A 15,818-nucleotide genomic window follows, 5' to 3' on the forward strand; every position below is an offset into this window, starting at 1 on the left:
GGATCAGCCTGGAGTGGATTCTTTGGTTAGCAAGTGCCTAACTGCACTTCTCTTCCCAGAGAAAGTACTGTGGTGTTTGCAGTTATGCAGGACCATCATGTGGATGTAGTCCTCCGGAGGCTTTTTGATGCAGCTGCTTTGGGCTTTCAGGCTGCTTTGGTGGCGTCTTTTGTCACGTGCCTGTCTGTCTCACCTGCACACTCTGGAGAGTGAGGCTGTTGGTTCTCCTCTTCAACTTTTGACTGGGTCAGTTTATGTGACTGACACTTTATATTGCTTATGCGGGTTTTGGTGTTCTCCATTTATGCCCGCAGTACGCTCTGGATTAGATAATGGGCTGGAGATCCCCCTTTCCAGGCTACTTCTTTTTCAGGGCAGTGGTGGTTTTGGCAAGGGCCTGGTCGACCTCATGGATTCTGTGGTGGTCATTCGCTCTAAGACCCTACCTGATTGCAGTTCCAGACCCTTTAGGGGTTCTGATCACTTTAATTTTCATGGTTCAGGCATTACCACTCATATTGTCTCGACCCAGAGTTCCCGGCAGAGTTACTCCTGTTAAGGACATGCCCAGTCATCTGGCTCATGTCCTGCGCCCCCTATCAAGTAGGCACACTGACACCAGGCTGGGTGACCCCCCCTCTACAGATAGGGGGCAGGCTGCATTAGACAACCAAGTTATCTGCCGTTCCCTTCTTGGGACCTCAACTTGGTGCTGATGCTCAAGATGGTCTTTCTGGTTGCTGTTCCGTCAGTGAGGTGTGTCTCCAGACTCCAGGCTCTTTCTTGCAGTGAACTGTTCCTCCGTATGTCGGAGGAAGGAATTTTCCTTGGGCACGGTTCCTTCCTTTTTGCCAAAGTTGGTTTTGGTTTTCCATGTTAATCAGGGAGTCCGTTTGCCTGTCTTTCTGCCTTCTTGTTTGTGTTTTGAGGAACCTAGATATGCGCAGAGTGCTTCTTTGCTATATGGAGGTCACAAATGAGTTTTGTCTTTCTGACCATTTGTTTGTGCTGATTCATTCTGTCAAGTGGGGCACTCCCGCTTCTGAGGCCATGATTTTAAGATGGATCTGTGATGCCCTTTCATCAACGTACATTATTTATGGGAAACAGTGTCCTGTTTCCGTACAGGCGCATTCTTTTAGATGTTGGCTTCTTCGTGGACTTGAAGCTAGAGCTGTTTCCCCTGAGATTTGCACGGCAGCAACGTGGTCCTCTCTACTCAATTTGCCCCATTTTACAGAGCAGCTGTGGCGGTGAGTCAGAACTCTGCCTTTGGGTCTCAGTCTTCAAGGTCAGCACAGTAAGCCCACCCTAGCTTTTTGGGGACTGCTTTGGTACATCCCACTTTTCTAGAATGTCTCATCTATTGCACTGGAAAAAGAGATTATGTACTTACCCTAGTAAGCTCTTTCCAGTAGATAGATGAGACATTCTAGACTCCCGCCATGTCCTTCCGGCGCCTGACTTCTGCCTCAGTTTGCTTCATGCGTCTACAAATTGTAACTTGGATGCCAGCTAGCCCTTGGAGGCTGAGGAGTATACTATCTATATCAGTGGTTTCAAACTCAAACTGTTTGCAGGGCCACATTTTTAATTTGTAGGTACATGGAGGGCCGCAAAAAAAATAGTTAATGTCTTATTAAAGAAATAACAATTTTGCATGAGGTAAAAACTCTTTATAGTTTATAAATCTTTCCTTTTGGCTAAGTCTTAATAATAATATTGTCATTTATAGCTAAAGAGACATATGATCAAGAAACTTTTATTTTACTTTTGTAATTACAATAAACATACCGAGGGCCTCAAAATAGTACCTGGGTGGCCGCATGTGGCCCCCGGGCCGCGAGTTTGAGACCACTGATCTATATGTTCCTCTTTTCTGCGGGAGTAGTTTCTTTTCTCACTTGAGGTTTTTCCTTGCTGTTTGCAGCTGATATTCTCATGTTACTCCTTTGAGTTATTTATGACCTCACTTGTTCTGGATGTGTCTACTTCACGTTAGTGTTTGGATATGAACTGTAGGTGGTGCTAAGTTGCTCAGTGAAGTACAGAAGAGGCACAGAGAAAAATCCGAACTGGATTCCTTCTGCAGATGGCATGCGGCCATGGAGACACTACCTACTTATCTAGAATGTGTCGTCTATCTGGGTAAGTACATAAATCTCTTTTTAGCATATTGAAGCTAATTTGTATTATCTGATTTGAAAGCATTCTGGCACAGTCTGCAGTTGCACTGTACTTGCAAAAATTGCCTGTTTTTTCTTTCAATCCATTCTGTTCTTCCTCAAGAAAAAGGAGAAAGAAAAAACAGTATTGGTGTGAAGTAAAGCAGTATTCAAGAATCAAACCCACTAAACATATTTTATTTTGACAAACAGGACTAAAGTCAGGTACACAAGTGAGTGACAAAGTTAGAACTGTTCGTTCACACCTCAGGGCATAGTATAAAGTTCTAAGCATGTGTGGCCCTTCCTGTGCACAGTGCTTTCTTTAGTACTTAATGTCTTTTGTAAAACACTTTTCTAAAAATTGCCCCAAAACTCCTTGGTGCAGAAAATTCGCACATCTACGCATACTAGTTGAGACTCTTCCATTGAAAGGCCATCAATCTCTAGATAGTGACCCAAGAGTACAGTTACCTATTAGAGGCACTGGACATAGTCAAATTGGACTGACTATCTCTTGAGGTTTCCAGGCTTACCATGAAACTACTTCTGGAGTGTCTAGGAGACGATGATGACATGTATACGTACTAACGCAGAAACTCCTACTCCATGTAGACTTGCTTTCTCTGCAAGACAAGCAGCGCAGTGTTCACATCTTTTCCATTGAGCTTTCCCATTTTCTTGTGTCTGTAGATTTATCTTATGAAAATGCTTTATACCTTATTGTCAGCTCCACTGTTCTGAACCAATGGGTGGTGATTCCTTCCTACCAGCAAATGGAGATTAGAGAAAATTGAATTCTACCAGTGACATCACTGTATAATTTGTGGGGCCCCCTGGAACAATCCAATATTTCTGTACCTTTCAGCAGATGGTATGTTATGAGTGGTGCTCTGTCCATGGCCTAACTCCTTGTTCTGCTGGTTATGGCTACACGGTGTGATTTGAGCCCAACAGGATAAGTTTGTAGTCTTTGTACTTTGTTGATCGTGGAGTTGACTTCACAGCCCCCAGTTGCATTCCTTAGTGCCACTGTGTGAAGCTCCAGCTTAGTTCTATGGGATCTCACCCAAGGGGGGCAGGTCTCTCCCCCCCCACTCCTCTTAACATTCACCCTTTTTGGTTGTGTCCCCTGGGCTCCCTCAGCAGCTCCCAGATAAGGCTATGTTTAAATAAAAAAAAAACCACCCAACCTGCAAACCAGAGCTGGGAAATCCATTAACTTGTGATTACGGAATTTTCCTGTCTAAGCACCGCCTGAGACCATGCAGGAACCAGATGCCCGGGCAAAGGCAGGTTCTCACAAGCTTGCCATGTGGTTGGGCATGCTGACAGGTGGGTGCTCTGCCCACAGTGTATTGGGCCATTTTGAGACCAGGTCAGACATCCCCCCACCGGCCATTTCCTATGTGACTTCCCGCATTGCTGCCATCATTGAGAATGGTAGCTATTTTGTTGTCCTGTTCTGCTTCTCAGCAGTAGGGAACTTTCCCTCCCTCTTTGGGGGGTGTCTTCCAAGTCTGCCCTTTTAGATCTGTTTATTTGGGGGGGGGATCATGATGAGGCCTCTGTTTCTGGCTCCAGTGTTTGGCGCAGTTAGTCTGACAACAATGGTGTAGTGAGGGCGCCAGGGAATGTCTCTCTGCGGAGGACCAGAGATCCTTGCAGACTTGGATTTAGAGGCCTCCTACCTATGGAAGGTGAAGAGTGGTTCTTTGTGATGTGATCCGTCTCTTCTGGAGAAAGGAGCTGTCTTATCTCTTTGGTGAGATTACTAGAGTCCTTTTGATTCTTAATACTTCGGCTACAGATCCTGTGGAAGGGATCTGTGTTGCTGTAGAGCTTTGTAGAATCCCCAAAGTATTTTCCTGTACACAAGGCTCTTGTTTGCATGATGTTGGCGGAATGGGAGAACCCTGATAGTCCCCTTAGGAGTGCCATAGTTGTGGATCACTTTTATACCTTCACTCCTGAGGAGTTCAGAAGGTACTGAATGTTCCTTAATGGGATACCGGGAGGGAGGCGGGGGTGGATCAGAGCCGGCCCAGAAGTTATTTGCGAATATTCAATATTTGCGGGCCGGCTCTGTCCCTAACCCCCACAAATACGGAGGGGAAGTGTACTAGGACTAGTGGGCATGCAATGAAGCTACTAAGTACAGGCAGTCCCCGATTTAAGAACATCCGACTTACATCAAACTCGTACTTCCGAACCTGGGATCCTGTCTCTCTCTTCCTGTCAAAACGCATCCCTCCTCCTCCTTTTGGTGTCCCAACATACCCCTCCTCTTTGCTGGCTCTCTCCTCCTAGTCGCACTTCACAAAGTCGCAGCCACTGGTTCCTGCATGTGGCTGACCCGGAAGCCTTCCCTCTGATGTGAAGAAAGACTTCCGGGTGAGCCGCGGGCAGGAACCAGCGGCCGTAGCTTTGCGAAGTGTGACTGGGAGGAGCTAAACACTTGTGAGGGAAGGAGCAAAAAACTTCAGACTAAGGAAGGAAGGAGAGAGGGAGCATGAACTTGGGACATACAATGGAGGGAGAAAGGGGAGCATGAATTTAGGACATAGGATAGAAGAATGGAGGGATTGAGGGAAAGAGATGATGAGGTGGGGGAATAGAAAGGGATAATTGTTGGGCATGGGTGTCTGAGAGAGATGGTACACATGGGGAAATGAAGAAAGTGGTGAATTGTTAGACATAGGGAGGGAGAGAGACATATTGGACATGGTGGTGGGAGAGGTGTGAGGTACAGATGCAAGGGGAAGAGAGAGAGATGAGAGGGAGAAATGTTGGATGTGGTAGTGGAGAGGGAACAGTTGGACGGATGAAGAGCGAAGGTGTATGCCTGTACAGGATCTGTCGGGGATACCAAATCCATTTTTGTTCTTTTTTACTTCCTGCTCCTGAATTCACCGGATTACTTTTACTAGTTTTACCCGAAGCCATTTCTTACTTCAATTCTCTCTTTTCCTTCACTTTTCTTTAATTTTAACTGCCAAAATCTTAATAAAATTTGCCTGTCACAACAGAGCTAATCCTCTACCCAGCCATCTTCGTGCGCTGCAAAGTTCTAGGATCAGACTGAGTTCTTGTTAACAAGAGAACCATCTGCTCTTGGCTAGTGGACACTATTGCTTTAAGTATTCTCAGGCTGGTCTGACGCTCCAGGGCTGTGTAAATGCCCATGGTATCCGAGCTATGGCTGCTTTGGTGACTCATTTCTGTTCTGCATCTGCTGAGGAGATCTGCAAAGTGGCCACTTGCTCCTCAATCCAAATCTTCACTTCTCACTACTGTTTGGAACAAAACTCTAGAAGAGACGGTTGGTTTGGACAAGCAGTTCTGCAGGATCTTTTTACTTCCTGAGAGCGCAAACTTTCCCTCCAACCTTCTCAGGTGTTGCCAGGATTATGTGGGAGTTAGCTGCTTTTAACTCCTAACTCTCACTCACTTGTAAAGTACCCATGTCTGTTTTATCATTCCCTCTGTGAGAAATTCCCTAACCCCTGTTTCTGTTTTAATTAGATTTTAAGTTCTATTGAGCAGGGATGGTGTCTTACATGTTTAATGTACAGCGTAGGTATGTCGAGCAGTACTATAGAAATGATTAGTAATTGTAGCAATAGCAGCAGCAGCATTATCCTTGTCCAGAGTCATGACCCTGGCAACTTGGGAGTTCCACATGTGAGATTATTATGCCATCTTTTCCTTGGAGAAAGCAGATCTTCCCTGAAGACAGCAGGCATATATTCTCTCAATCTGCCCACTTCCCCTAGTTGGCTTCTTAGCTGTTTCACTGAACTGATGGTCCCGCAAACCAACATTGGGCAGGAAGGTACTGGCACAAGCGCGGTATGGGCATTGCCTAAAGATTTAAAGTGCACTGTATTCGTACTGGGTTCACCCACATGTGTGGCGCAGTGGTTAAAGCTACAGTCTCAGCACCTTGAGATTGTGGGTTCAAACCCATGCTACACCTTGTGACCCTGGGCAAGTCACTTAGTCCCTCCATTGCCCTAGGTACATTAGATAGCTTGTGAGCCCTCCAGAATAGAGAGGGAAAAATGCTTTGAGTACCTGAATAAATTCATATAGACCGTTCTGAGCTCCCTTGGGAGAACAGTATAGAAAATTGAATAAATAAATGAATATAAGAATATATGCCTGCTGTCCTCTGAGAATACCTGCTCTAAGGTAAGTATCTTAGAGAAGTGTTAAAGTAAAAATAAAAACATGAAATTCTATACTTCAGATCTCAGATAACTTTTGCAAGACTGAAAAGAGAACTATGGATTTTTGTACTCTTAAATTAAAACAATGATGTCCTAATTTGGCAGACTTAATATAAATGGAAAATAACTTCACGCTGCAGAAATGTTGACTCTTGACTGCTGTTTTCCTCTTGCTCTCATGGATATCGGCTCGGAACCAGGGCTGGAATTCAATACCATAATACTTGATTTGCTCCTTTCTTTATATTTCTTTCCATTTTACTTTAGTTCAGACATTGCAGTGATAATCATTCTGTGGTCACCATATATTAGGACTCCTTTCAGAGTCCTAGAATCATGGGCCCTAAATCTAGCTACTAGATATTGCCATTGCACAGTGACTGATTCCCTCTCCCAAGAGTGAGAGGGATGCCTCTGTTGCATCCCTAGCCAACTCTACTAACAGAAGGCCTGAGCCAGTAATCTAGTCCCTCTTCATGGCAATGCACAGTACTTGCACTGAGCCAGGCAAAAGTTAATTTATAAAAAATTGAAAGATCAGGCAGACTTGTTCTGACTCTAGTCTTCAGGGTATTGCAGGAATTGGATGCTAAACTGATATTTTGGTGCTGTTTATTTTTTCTTTAAACAGTAATTCTGTACCAGCACCCTTGACCCATCAAAATCGCTCAGTGGTTTTTAAGAGACAAATTGTATATTTAGAGTATGGTAAGCACAGAGGAAAATCATACTGGAAAAAGTCAATGAACAATGTATTGTGCTTGGAAAACAATTCCAGTATTTTTCCCCAGCTGCACAGCAAACTGCTGGAGACAGAGCACCAGCTAGGGGAGGCACATGGAAGGCTTAAAGAACAGCGACAGCTGTCTAGTGAAAAGCTGATGGATAAGGAACAACAGGTGGCAGATCTTCAGTTAAAACTTTCACGTGCTGAGGAGCAGGTAAGCTTATAGTGTGGTATCTGAAATCTGAGTTCACATGTGAGAATAATGTATTTGAAAGGCAAGTTTTTAAATGTTTTTTTTTTCTGAGAAATTAAAAAAAAACCCTATAAAAAAAACAACAAAACTCATCCTTGGTCCCTTTTTAATATGGTTGCAACTATATGCATTCTTCCTGTAATGTGCAGAAGCATTCCCAGATATGGTTTAAGTTGGGGAAGACCCCAGCACCATAGTTTTACAAATTGTTTTTATATTTTTAAATTGTGTGTTCCACAGAAAGTGGCCTCAGTAAAAACAGGTGCAAATGTTTGAGTTACTTTTTCAAAGGGAAAAGTCTACTTATATATTCCCTTTGAAAACTAATGTGAAGCTCGTCAATGAAAATACCCACAGAAAGCATGTGCTATCGCAGTTCTGCTGTTTTTAGTTGCAGTTTACAAGCCTAATTTTTTTTTTTTGGTCACATTTTGAGTTTTTCTGTGTAGGTTTGCTTGCTGAACCTGCCATCTATTTGGCCTCTTTCTGGGGATATACCACCTTCATATAGAAATTACTGTATTTAGATATTCATTTTAACTAATGTAAAGGTTTAACAAGTAGGATAATTCAGAAGAAAGAACAAAGATGGAAAATACCAATTCAGGAACACAAGTTAGTGATTAGTTTTGAGTAATTGGGTTTTTGCATTTATTAAATAGTTGGATGTATTCATTTGTAGATGTTTTCTGGTGGATTATGGCATAGGAAGATTTTATATTATACCATGTTTGCAACATTTGTTGATCAGGCGTGTAATAAATCAAATAGTTTTAAAACCAATTTGGATGTAATCTTAACACATTATCTAAAAGTATATTGAATCTTGGGCACATCATTTAATTCTTTATGGCCTTAGATATGTACTTAGACAGAAAGCAGTCCAGGGACAGAAAAATACCCCCTATATCTCAATGTAACTCACCTTGAGCTACTACTGAAAGAGGAATGCTGAAACCAAAATCATTCCCTCCCTTCTTATAGAACTGGTTTCTTGGCTGTTGAGTTGAAAATAGATATCTTTCTAATATCTCTGTAGTTCTACTTTTTGGGAGCACATATGGTGTAGTAATATGTATAACAGAGGGCATTTATAGACTTCCCTTTGTAAGAGTTTTCTCTAAAACTTGGTGCTAATTGGGGAAGGGATGTGGAAAAACATTTGACTTGAGGGAGATACTGTTTAGAGATTAAATAAATTGTATCAAATTTTTGTTTTTATCGAACATGGAAATTTTTTTCTCCGACTTTTTGTTTCCATGAAATTTTATAGTAAGTTTAGAATCGTAACTTTCCAGCTCTTATGAATAGATATGACCAAAAGCTGTGTATAAGTACATTTAGACAGTTGTACAAGGCTTACAGAACAGAATATAGATGAGAACATGTTATTGAGTTTGGCTACCTTTTCTTGGTTCGTAGATAAGTCTGAGGTGAGATTGTTTTCTTATTTCAAGCTAAAGGAAAAAATAGCAAACTCAACAGAATTACAGCACCAGCTCGAGAAAGCAAGACAGCAACATCAAGAACAGCAAACCTTTCAGCAAGGCACTACAGCAAAATTGCGAGAAGCTCAGGTAAAACAGACACAAACCTCTCTGACTCTTCATGATGTGGTATAGAGATATGGATGAATCTAAATACAATGTTAAATATATATTAAATAAAAAACCAAAGTCTCAGAATGAAGGCATTTGTTTGATAATTTTTATTGCAGTTTGTCCTAATCCTTATTTACCATGGACCCCTGAGGAAGGCGTGTTGTCCGAAACACGGACCGTGTTGGGTCCCTAGGTTGGTAATTAGGTTGTTTATTCACTGCAATTTCTTTGGTTTAATAAACATTGCCTTCATCTTGTACATAGCCTTCAGTTTGTGTTTTGGTTTTTGCTTGTTGCTTTATTGACTGCAGACTTCGTTGGATTTTCTTTTGTGCTAATTCAACTCCTGGGACATAATGATAAGCCAATGGTGACCTACTTTTAACTGTATTAATAACTGTACTGATCTACCTGTACTAGCAACTCTATTGAATGTCCATGTCAAACTGTCCATTGTAACTTCCTGGGTAATTGTAATGTGATCTGATGTTGAAATGAATAGGTAAAGGCAGAATAGAACAACGCATTTTCCTACTAATGCTGTAAGCAGACTATTACTTTGTGCTTGAAAACAATCACTGCTGGTTCCCTTCTCGTAGAATCTAGCTTCTGCATACCACAAGTTTGATTAAAACACTGCATATTCATCATACCCAACAGAGCTTAGAAATTTTTTTTTTTTTTTTTGATTTATAATTTTTATTCGTTTTCAAATTTTACATAAAGTGTACAAAATATTAAAATACAATTGATGAATACACAATATCACTTTTATATCTAATACATCTTATTTTAAATATATTTTTATCCCCTCTCCCTCCCCCCACCCTTCTAGTACTTTCCAATCATACATTACATATTGTATACAGTGTTCCCTCTAAGCTGCGCTGGCGTGCGCTGGCGCACAAAATATTGCATCGCAGCGCACAAGTTTACGTCACAGCGCACGGCGTACGGAGATGGCAGGGCGGCGAGACTGGAGAATCGGGCGAGTTGGCGCTGGCGCCCGATATTTGTAGCGCACAGCGAAAAAAAAATTGCCCACAACACCCGCCCGCTTAGAGGGAGCACTGATTGTATATCATATTATATTATATTATGTAAAAATTATTTTCACAACCCTCCCCTTCATGTGTGTCACAAAGAAGATATTGAAAAGAAGAAGAGAAATCCTATTATTTATTCATTGCAATATTTTGTCAATGGCCCCCATATTTTTATAAATTTAGTATATGTCCCTCTTTGTATTGCTATTGCTCTTTCCATTTTGAATATATGACATATTGTATTCCACCAAAATGTATAATTTAGGTTATTATAATTCTTCCAATTGTTGGTTATATGCTGAATGGCAACCCCTGTCATGATTAATAAAAGCTTGTTATTTTCTGGTGAAATTTGACTTATTTTTCTCATCATCATTCCAAATAACACTGTATCATATGATATTGCTATATGATTTTCCATCAATTTATTAATTTGTGGCCAAATTGCATTCCAAAAACTTTTAATGTAGGGACAATAATACAGTAAGTGATCTAACGTCCCTGGTTCCAGATTACAGTGCCAGCATTTATTGGACTTAGAGCTATCTAATTTTTGTAAACGTGTAGGGGTCCAAAAAGCTCTATGTAATAAAAAGAACCAAGTTTGTCTCATAGATGCTGACACTGTACATCTCATTCTCCAAGACCAAATTAGTGGCCATTGAGATGCATTAATTTGATGCTTAATCTCAATGCTCCAAATATCTCTTAGACCATTTTTTGGTTTTTTATTCAAATATCCAGATATTAATTTATACCACAATGCGGCTTGATGTCCTAGGAAGTCTGCTTGAAAACATAAGAACTTTAAACTATATTGATTATTCAATGCTTTCCATTCAGGGAACCCAACCTGAATGGCCTGCTTCAATTGCAACCATTTAAAACTTTGTGTTTTACTAAGACCAAATCTATGTTGCAATTGTGAAAATTCCAGCAGTTTACCTTCTGAAATAACATCATCTAGAGATCTAATGCCTGCAATAATCCAGTTCTTCCAAAGGATTTGAGCTCCGCCAATTTTGATCTTGGAGTTTATCCATAGAGATTGATTAGTTGATTTGTTTATTGGGACAGGTGTTAATTTACTAATAAACCTCAACGTTTTCCAAGTATCCATTAATATTTTATTTTCTCTGTATCTTCTAGGTATGTTAATACTTGGAAGATGAACTAAATTTAGGGGAAACATAAGGCGCCATTCCAAATACAACCAATCTGGTGCATTATCTATAAGTTCTGGGAGGATCCAATACATACCCTGACGTAGAATATAGGCTTGATGATACCTATAAAAATTTGGAAAATTTACCCGTCCCTCCTTAATTGATTTTTGCAAAGTTACTAAAGCTATTCTAGGTGTTTTACCAAGCCAAAGAAATTTTGTTAAAATGCTATTAAGCTTTTTATAAAAAGACCCCTGAAAATAAATAGGTATCATACTCATTTGGTAGCAAACTACAGGTAACATCATCATTTTAATAGTTTGAACTCTCCCCCACCAAGAAATATGTAAAGGGTTCCATTGCTCGCACAACTCCGTAACTTTTTTTAATACAAATTTTTCATTCTCTTTTACGGTATCTTCAATTGTATTTTTAACTTGAATGCCAAGATATTTAAATCTTTCTTCTTTCCATATGAACGGAAAAGCATCAAATAGTCCTTTTACACAATGAACATTTAAAGGTATAATTTCAGATTTATTCCAATTAATTATATAACCTGAAAATTTGCCAAACATATCAATTAATTCCAATAGAGAAGATAAGGTAGACTCTGGATTCCTCAAATAAAGTAAAATATCATCCGCATAAGCTGAAATTTTATATTCCATATCAGAATATGGTATACCCTGTATCCCCCTTGCTTGCTGTATTGCTAACAATAAGGGTTCTAATACAACATCAAATAACAAAGGAGATAAAGGACAACCCTGTCTAACTCCCCTCTGCAATTGAAAACCATCAGATATCATATTATTAATATTTAATCTTGCAATCGGGAAGCTATACAAAGTTTTTACCATTTGTATAAATCCAGAACCTATACCAAACCATTCTAAAGCCTGATACATAAAATTCCATTCTACCCTATCAAACGCTTTTTCTGCATCCAAGGAAACTGTAAAAGCCGGTTCATCCATTTTTTTTGATAAATTTAACATATGAAACAATAATCTAGAGTTATTAGAGGAATGTCTTTTAGCAACGAAACCCGTCTGATGCATGTCTATAATATATGGGAGAGCTTTGGCTAATCTCAAAGCCAAAATTTTCGCCAAAAGTTTATTATCCACATTTATTAAAGATATAGGCCTGTAGTCTGAAACCAAAGTAGGATCTTTATTTGGCTTAGGCAAAACAATTATTATTGATTCAGCCATAGTACCTTTAATATCACCTTTTATAAGTTGTGTCTGATATAAATTTAGTAAATATGGGGATAGGACATTTTGAAATGTTTTATAAAATTCTACTGTATAACCATCACCACCTGGAGCGGATCCAACTCTAAGAGATCTCAATGCTGTTTCTAATTCTTTTAATGATATAGGTTCATCTAAACTCCGTTTTATATGATCATGAATCTTAGGTCCATTAATAGAATCTAAAAAATTTTTACCATCTTTTTGTCTCTCCAAATAAGGCTCGGAAGAATACAGGTCTTTATAAAATTTTAGAAATTGTTTTAAAATTATATTTGTTTGATTTGTTATTATACCATTATCATCTTTTATCCCATTTATATTAGTTCTTCTTTTTTTTGCTTTAAGATAATTTGCCAATAATTTTCCCGCCTTATTAGAATTTCCATAATACATTGCTTGTTTGGAAAACAAATCTCTTCTTATCATTTTTGAAGTTAATTCATTATATTTACCTTTTGCTTTCAAAAAAGCTTGCAATACCTCATTTTCCCATTTACTTACCAATTTAGCTTCTAATATTTTAATTTCTTTTTCTAATTCTATATATTGCATTTTAGTCTGTTTCCTAATAAAAGCTGAATATGATATAATATTACCCCTCATAGTTGCTTTAAATGCATCCCATACATTCTCAATAGATGTATCCTCCACTAAATTCATTTGAAAGAAATCATTAATTTGTGTTTTAAAATTTTCCAAAAATTTGTCATCCACAAGCAATGCATTATCAAATCTCCAAAGAGGTCTACCCTTCTCCAATTGATCCAATTGTAATTCTATCCATACTCCTGCATGATCCGAAATAATAATAGGACCTATGGAAGCTTTAATCACCTGTTGCACCTTATTTGTGAAACAAAAATATAATCTATTCTTGAAAATGATTTATGAACCTGTGAACAAAATGAAAATTCCTGATCATTAAAATGAAGAATACGCCATATATCCTTCAAATCACATGATTGAGCCAAATTATCTAAACCTAAAGATTTTATGTTTTTACCTGGTTTTTTATCCAATAATGGATCTATTACAGCATTAAAATCTCCAGCCACCACTAAATTAGAAGCAGCCAGTGGTAACAACATACTCTGTAACTTTTTAAAAAATTCTGATTGATTCGAATTAGGGGCATATATATTAAACAACGTCAGGGCATTATTTCCCATACTTATATCAATATGTATCCATCTTCCATGTGGATCTGAATTTATTACCTTAAACTTGGCCATACATTTTTTATTTATAAGAATTGCTACCCCTGCTTTTTTACCCTCTGCTGGAGCAAAAAAACATTCCTTTACCCACCCACCCGTTAGTTTCTGTGATTCCTTTATATTAAGATGGGTCTCCTGCAGACAGTAAACATCCGCGTTTTGCTTTTTTAAAAATGCTAATACCTTTTTCCTTTTGATTACATGATTCAGGCCATTGACATTAATAGAATATATCTTAAAAGACATTATATATTTTAAAACTTATCATCATAATCTTTTTCCTTTCTTCCTTCATATTTAAAATCCAAAAAATTTTCTCAATGACACACATTTTTACCCCTAAAGTATCCAATCCCTTATTAACCTTTTCCTTAATCATTCTAGTATATCCCATCTTTTTCCCTCCCTTTCCCACCCAATATAATGACTGCTTAAGGACACACATTGGAACAGCAACCCGAACATCCCCCTCCCCTCTAGGCAACAAATATTTAATTAATATCCCCTTTATCATTTCTTAAAATAAATTCATTAATCTTTCACAGTGTATTTTAGTATATCTTCTTTTTAAACATAAAATCTTTTTTTTTTACTATTTTTGAAATAATTATATTTTCTATCTATCTATATTAACCTTTGATATCTTTAATCATATTTTACTCCTAACATTTATTAATGTATTTTTATCCACTCATCAATCTTTAATTTATATTTCCCCAATATTTTAGTTTATATCATAAAATTCTATCATAAACATATATTTAATATAGTAATGTTATTTTTCCTATATCTTGTACATTCTATTCCATCAATTCTTATCATCCTTTTAATGTCTAAAAACAAATATACATATCTTCATATATTTCTTTAAAAGTTTTTAATATACTTTTTTTTTCCTTTTTGCATTCTTCTTTTACCCAATTTTTATTTTTATCTGGTGCATTCTTCTTTTTTTTTTTCTGCTTTTATTTTTTATTCAAGTTTTTATTTCTTTCTGATCACTCTTTACTCCAGCCATCCATATTTTACTCTTCTAAGTTTAGTCTCTTAAGTTTCCAGTCTGTCTTTCTTGTCTATTTCTTCTTTTATATTTTTTATTGTCTTTTTCTTTAGTTCATTTTATTTCCTGTTCTTTATTTCATATTCTTCTTTCTTCAGTATTCCAAAGTCTCACAGTTTTATATTAAAATTTTTTTTCACAATGTCATCAAAACCAGTCTTGTTATTTTATGATCATTTCAACTTCCATTATGTTAAAATGACATAGGTTCTGATTTTGAAAGAAAGGTTTTTAGCTTTTCTGGATCTTCAAAATACAAAGATTTATCTCCAGAAGATACCCTCATTTTTGCTGGGTAATATAATCCGTATTTATATCCCTTTTCTTTTAGTTGAGGTCTCAAGTCTAAGAATCTCTTTCTTTTATTTGCTGTGTTTTTAGCAAAATCCGGCAAAAACCATATTTTGGATCCTTTGTAATTTAAATTTTTGTCTTTCTTGGCAGCGTTTAAGATTTCTATTGCTTGCTGGTATCTTAGCATTTTAAATATTAATGGTCTTGGTCTGCCTTGATTTTCCATATTTTTTACTGGGATCCTGTGCGCTCTTTCTATTTCTAATGGTTGTTTGAAATCCAATTGTAGTATTTTGGGAATTAGATTCTCCAAAAATTGTATGGCATTTTTCCCTTCCAGATTTTCCTGCATTCCAAAAAGTTTTATATTCTTTCTTCTTCCTCGGTTTTCATAATCTTCTAGCTGATTTTTTAATTGAATCAGTTCCAAACTGTCATTTTTACATCTATTTCCTTCACATTCTAAAGCTTCCATTTTAGTTTCTAAGTCAGTTGTTCTTTTATTATTTATTTCCATCTGTCTATGGATATTTAGTATTTCTTCCTTCATTTCGGCCATATTACTCACAGTTTCTTTAAGCATTTGTTTAATTTGTCTCAGTTCCTCCATAACTTCTGCTTTGCTCAGCATATCCGATTCTTCAGCAGGAAGCGGGACCTTACTTGGTGTAATTTGATCCTGCTTCTGCCTTTTTGCTGACATACTAATTTCATTTTTATTTTGTCGGGTGCTTGCCATGTTCCTGCACTTCTTAGAAATTTTTTAGAACTGCCCAAATAGTATCGAAGCCA

At 37.9% G+C, this 15,818-nt stretch overlaps 1 protein-coding gene across 3 annotated transcripts in view; it reads left to right on the top strand.

The window, feature by feature from the left end:
• EEA1 (early endosome antigen 1) overlaps positions 1 to 15,818 on the top strand; it is a 243,198-nt gene that overhangs the window by 112,330 nt on the left and 115,050 nt on the right. For all 3 annotated transcript variants that reach the window (XM_033951558.1, XM_033951559.1, XM_033951560.1), the window contains 2 exons: positions 7,189 to 7,338; positions 8,835 to 8,954. In XM_033951558.1, coding sequence (XP_033807449.1) covers positions 7,189 to 7,338; positions 8,835 to 8,954 — 270 coding nt within the window. The remainder of the gene's footprint in view (positions 1 to 7,188; positions 7,339 to 8,834; positions 8,955 to 15,818) is intronic.

This window comes from Geotrypetes seraphini, chromosome 7 (assembly GCF_902459505.1).
Source record: "Geotrypetes seraphini chromosome 7, aGeoSer1.1, whole genome shotgun sequence".
In the NCBI taxonomy this organism is placed as follows: Eukaryota; Metazoa; Chordata; class Amphibia; order Gymnophiona; family Dermophiidae; genus Geotrypetes; species Geotrypetes seraphini.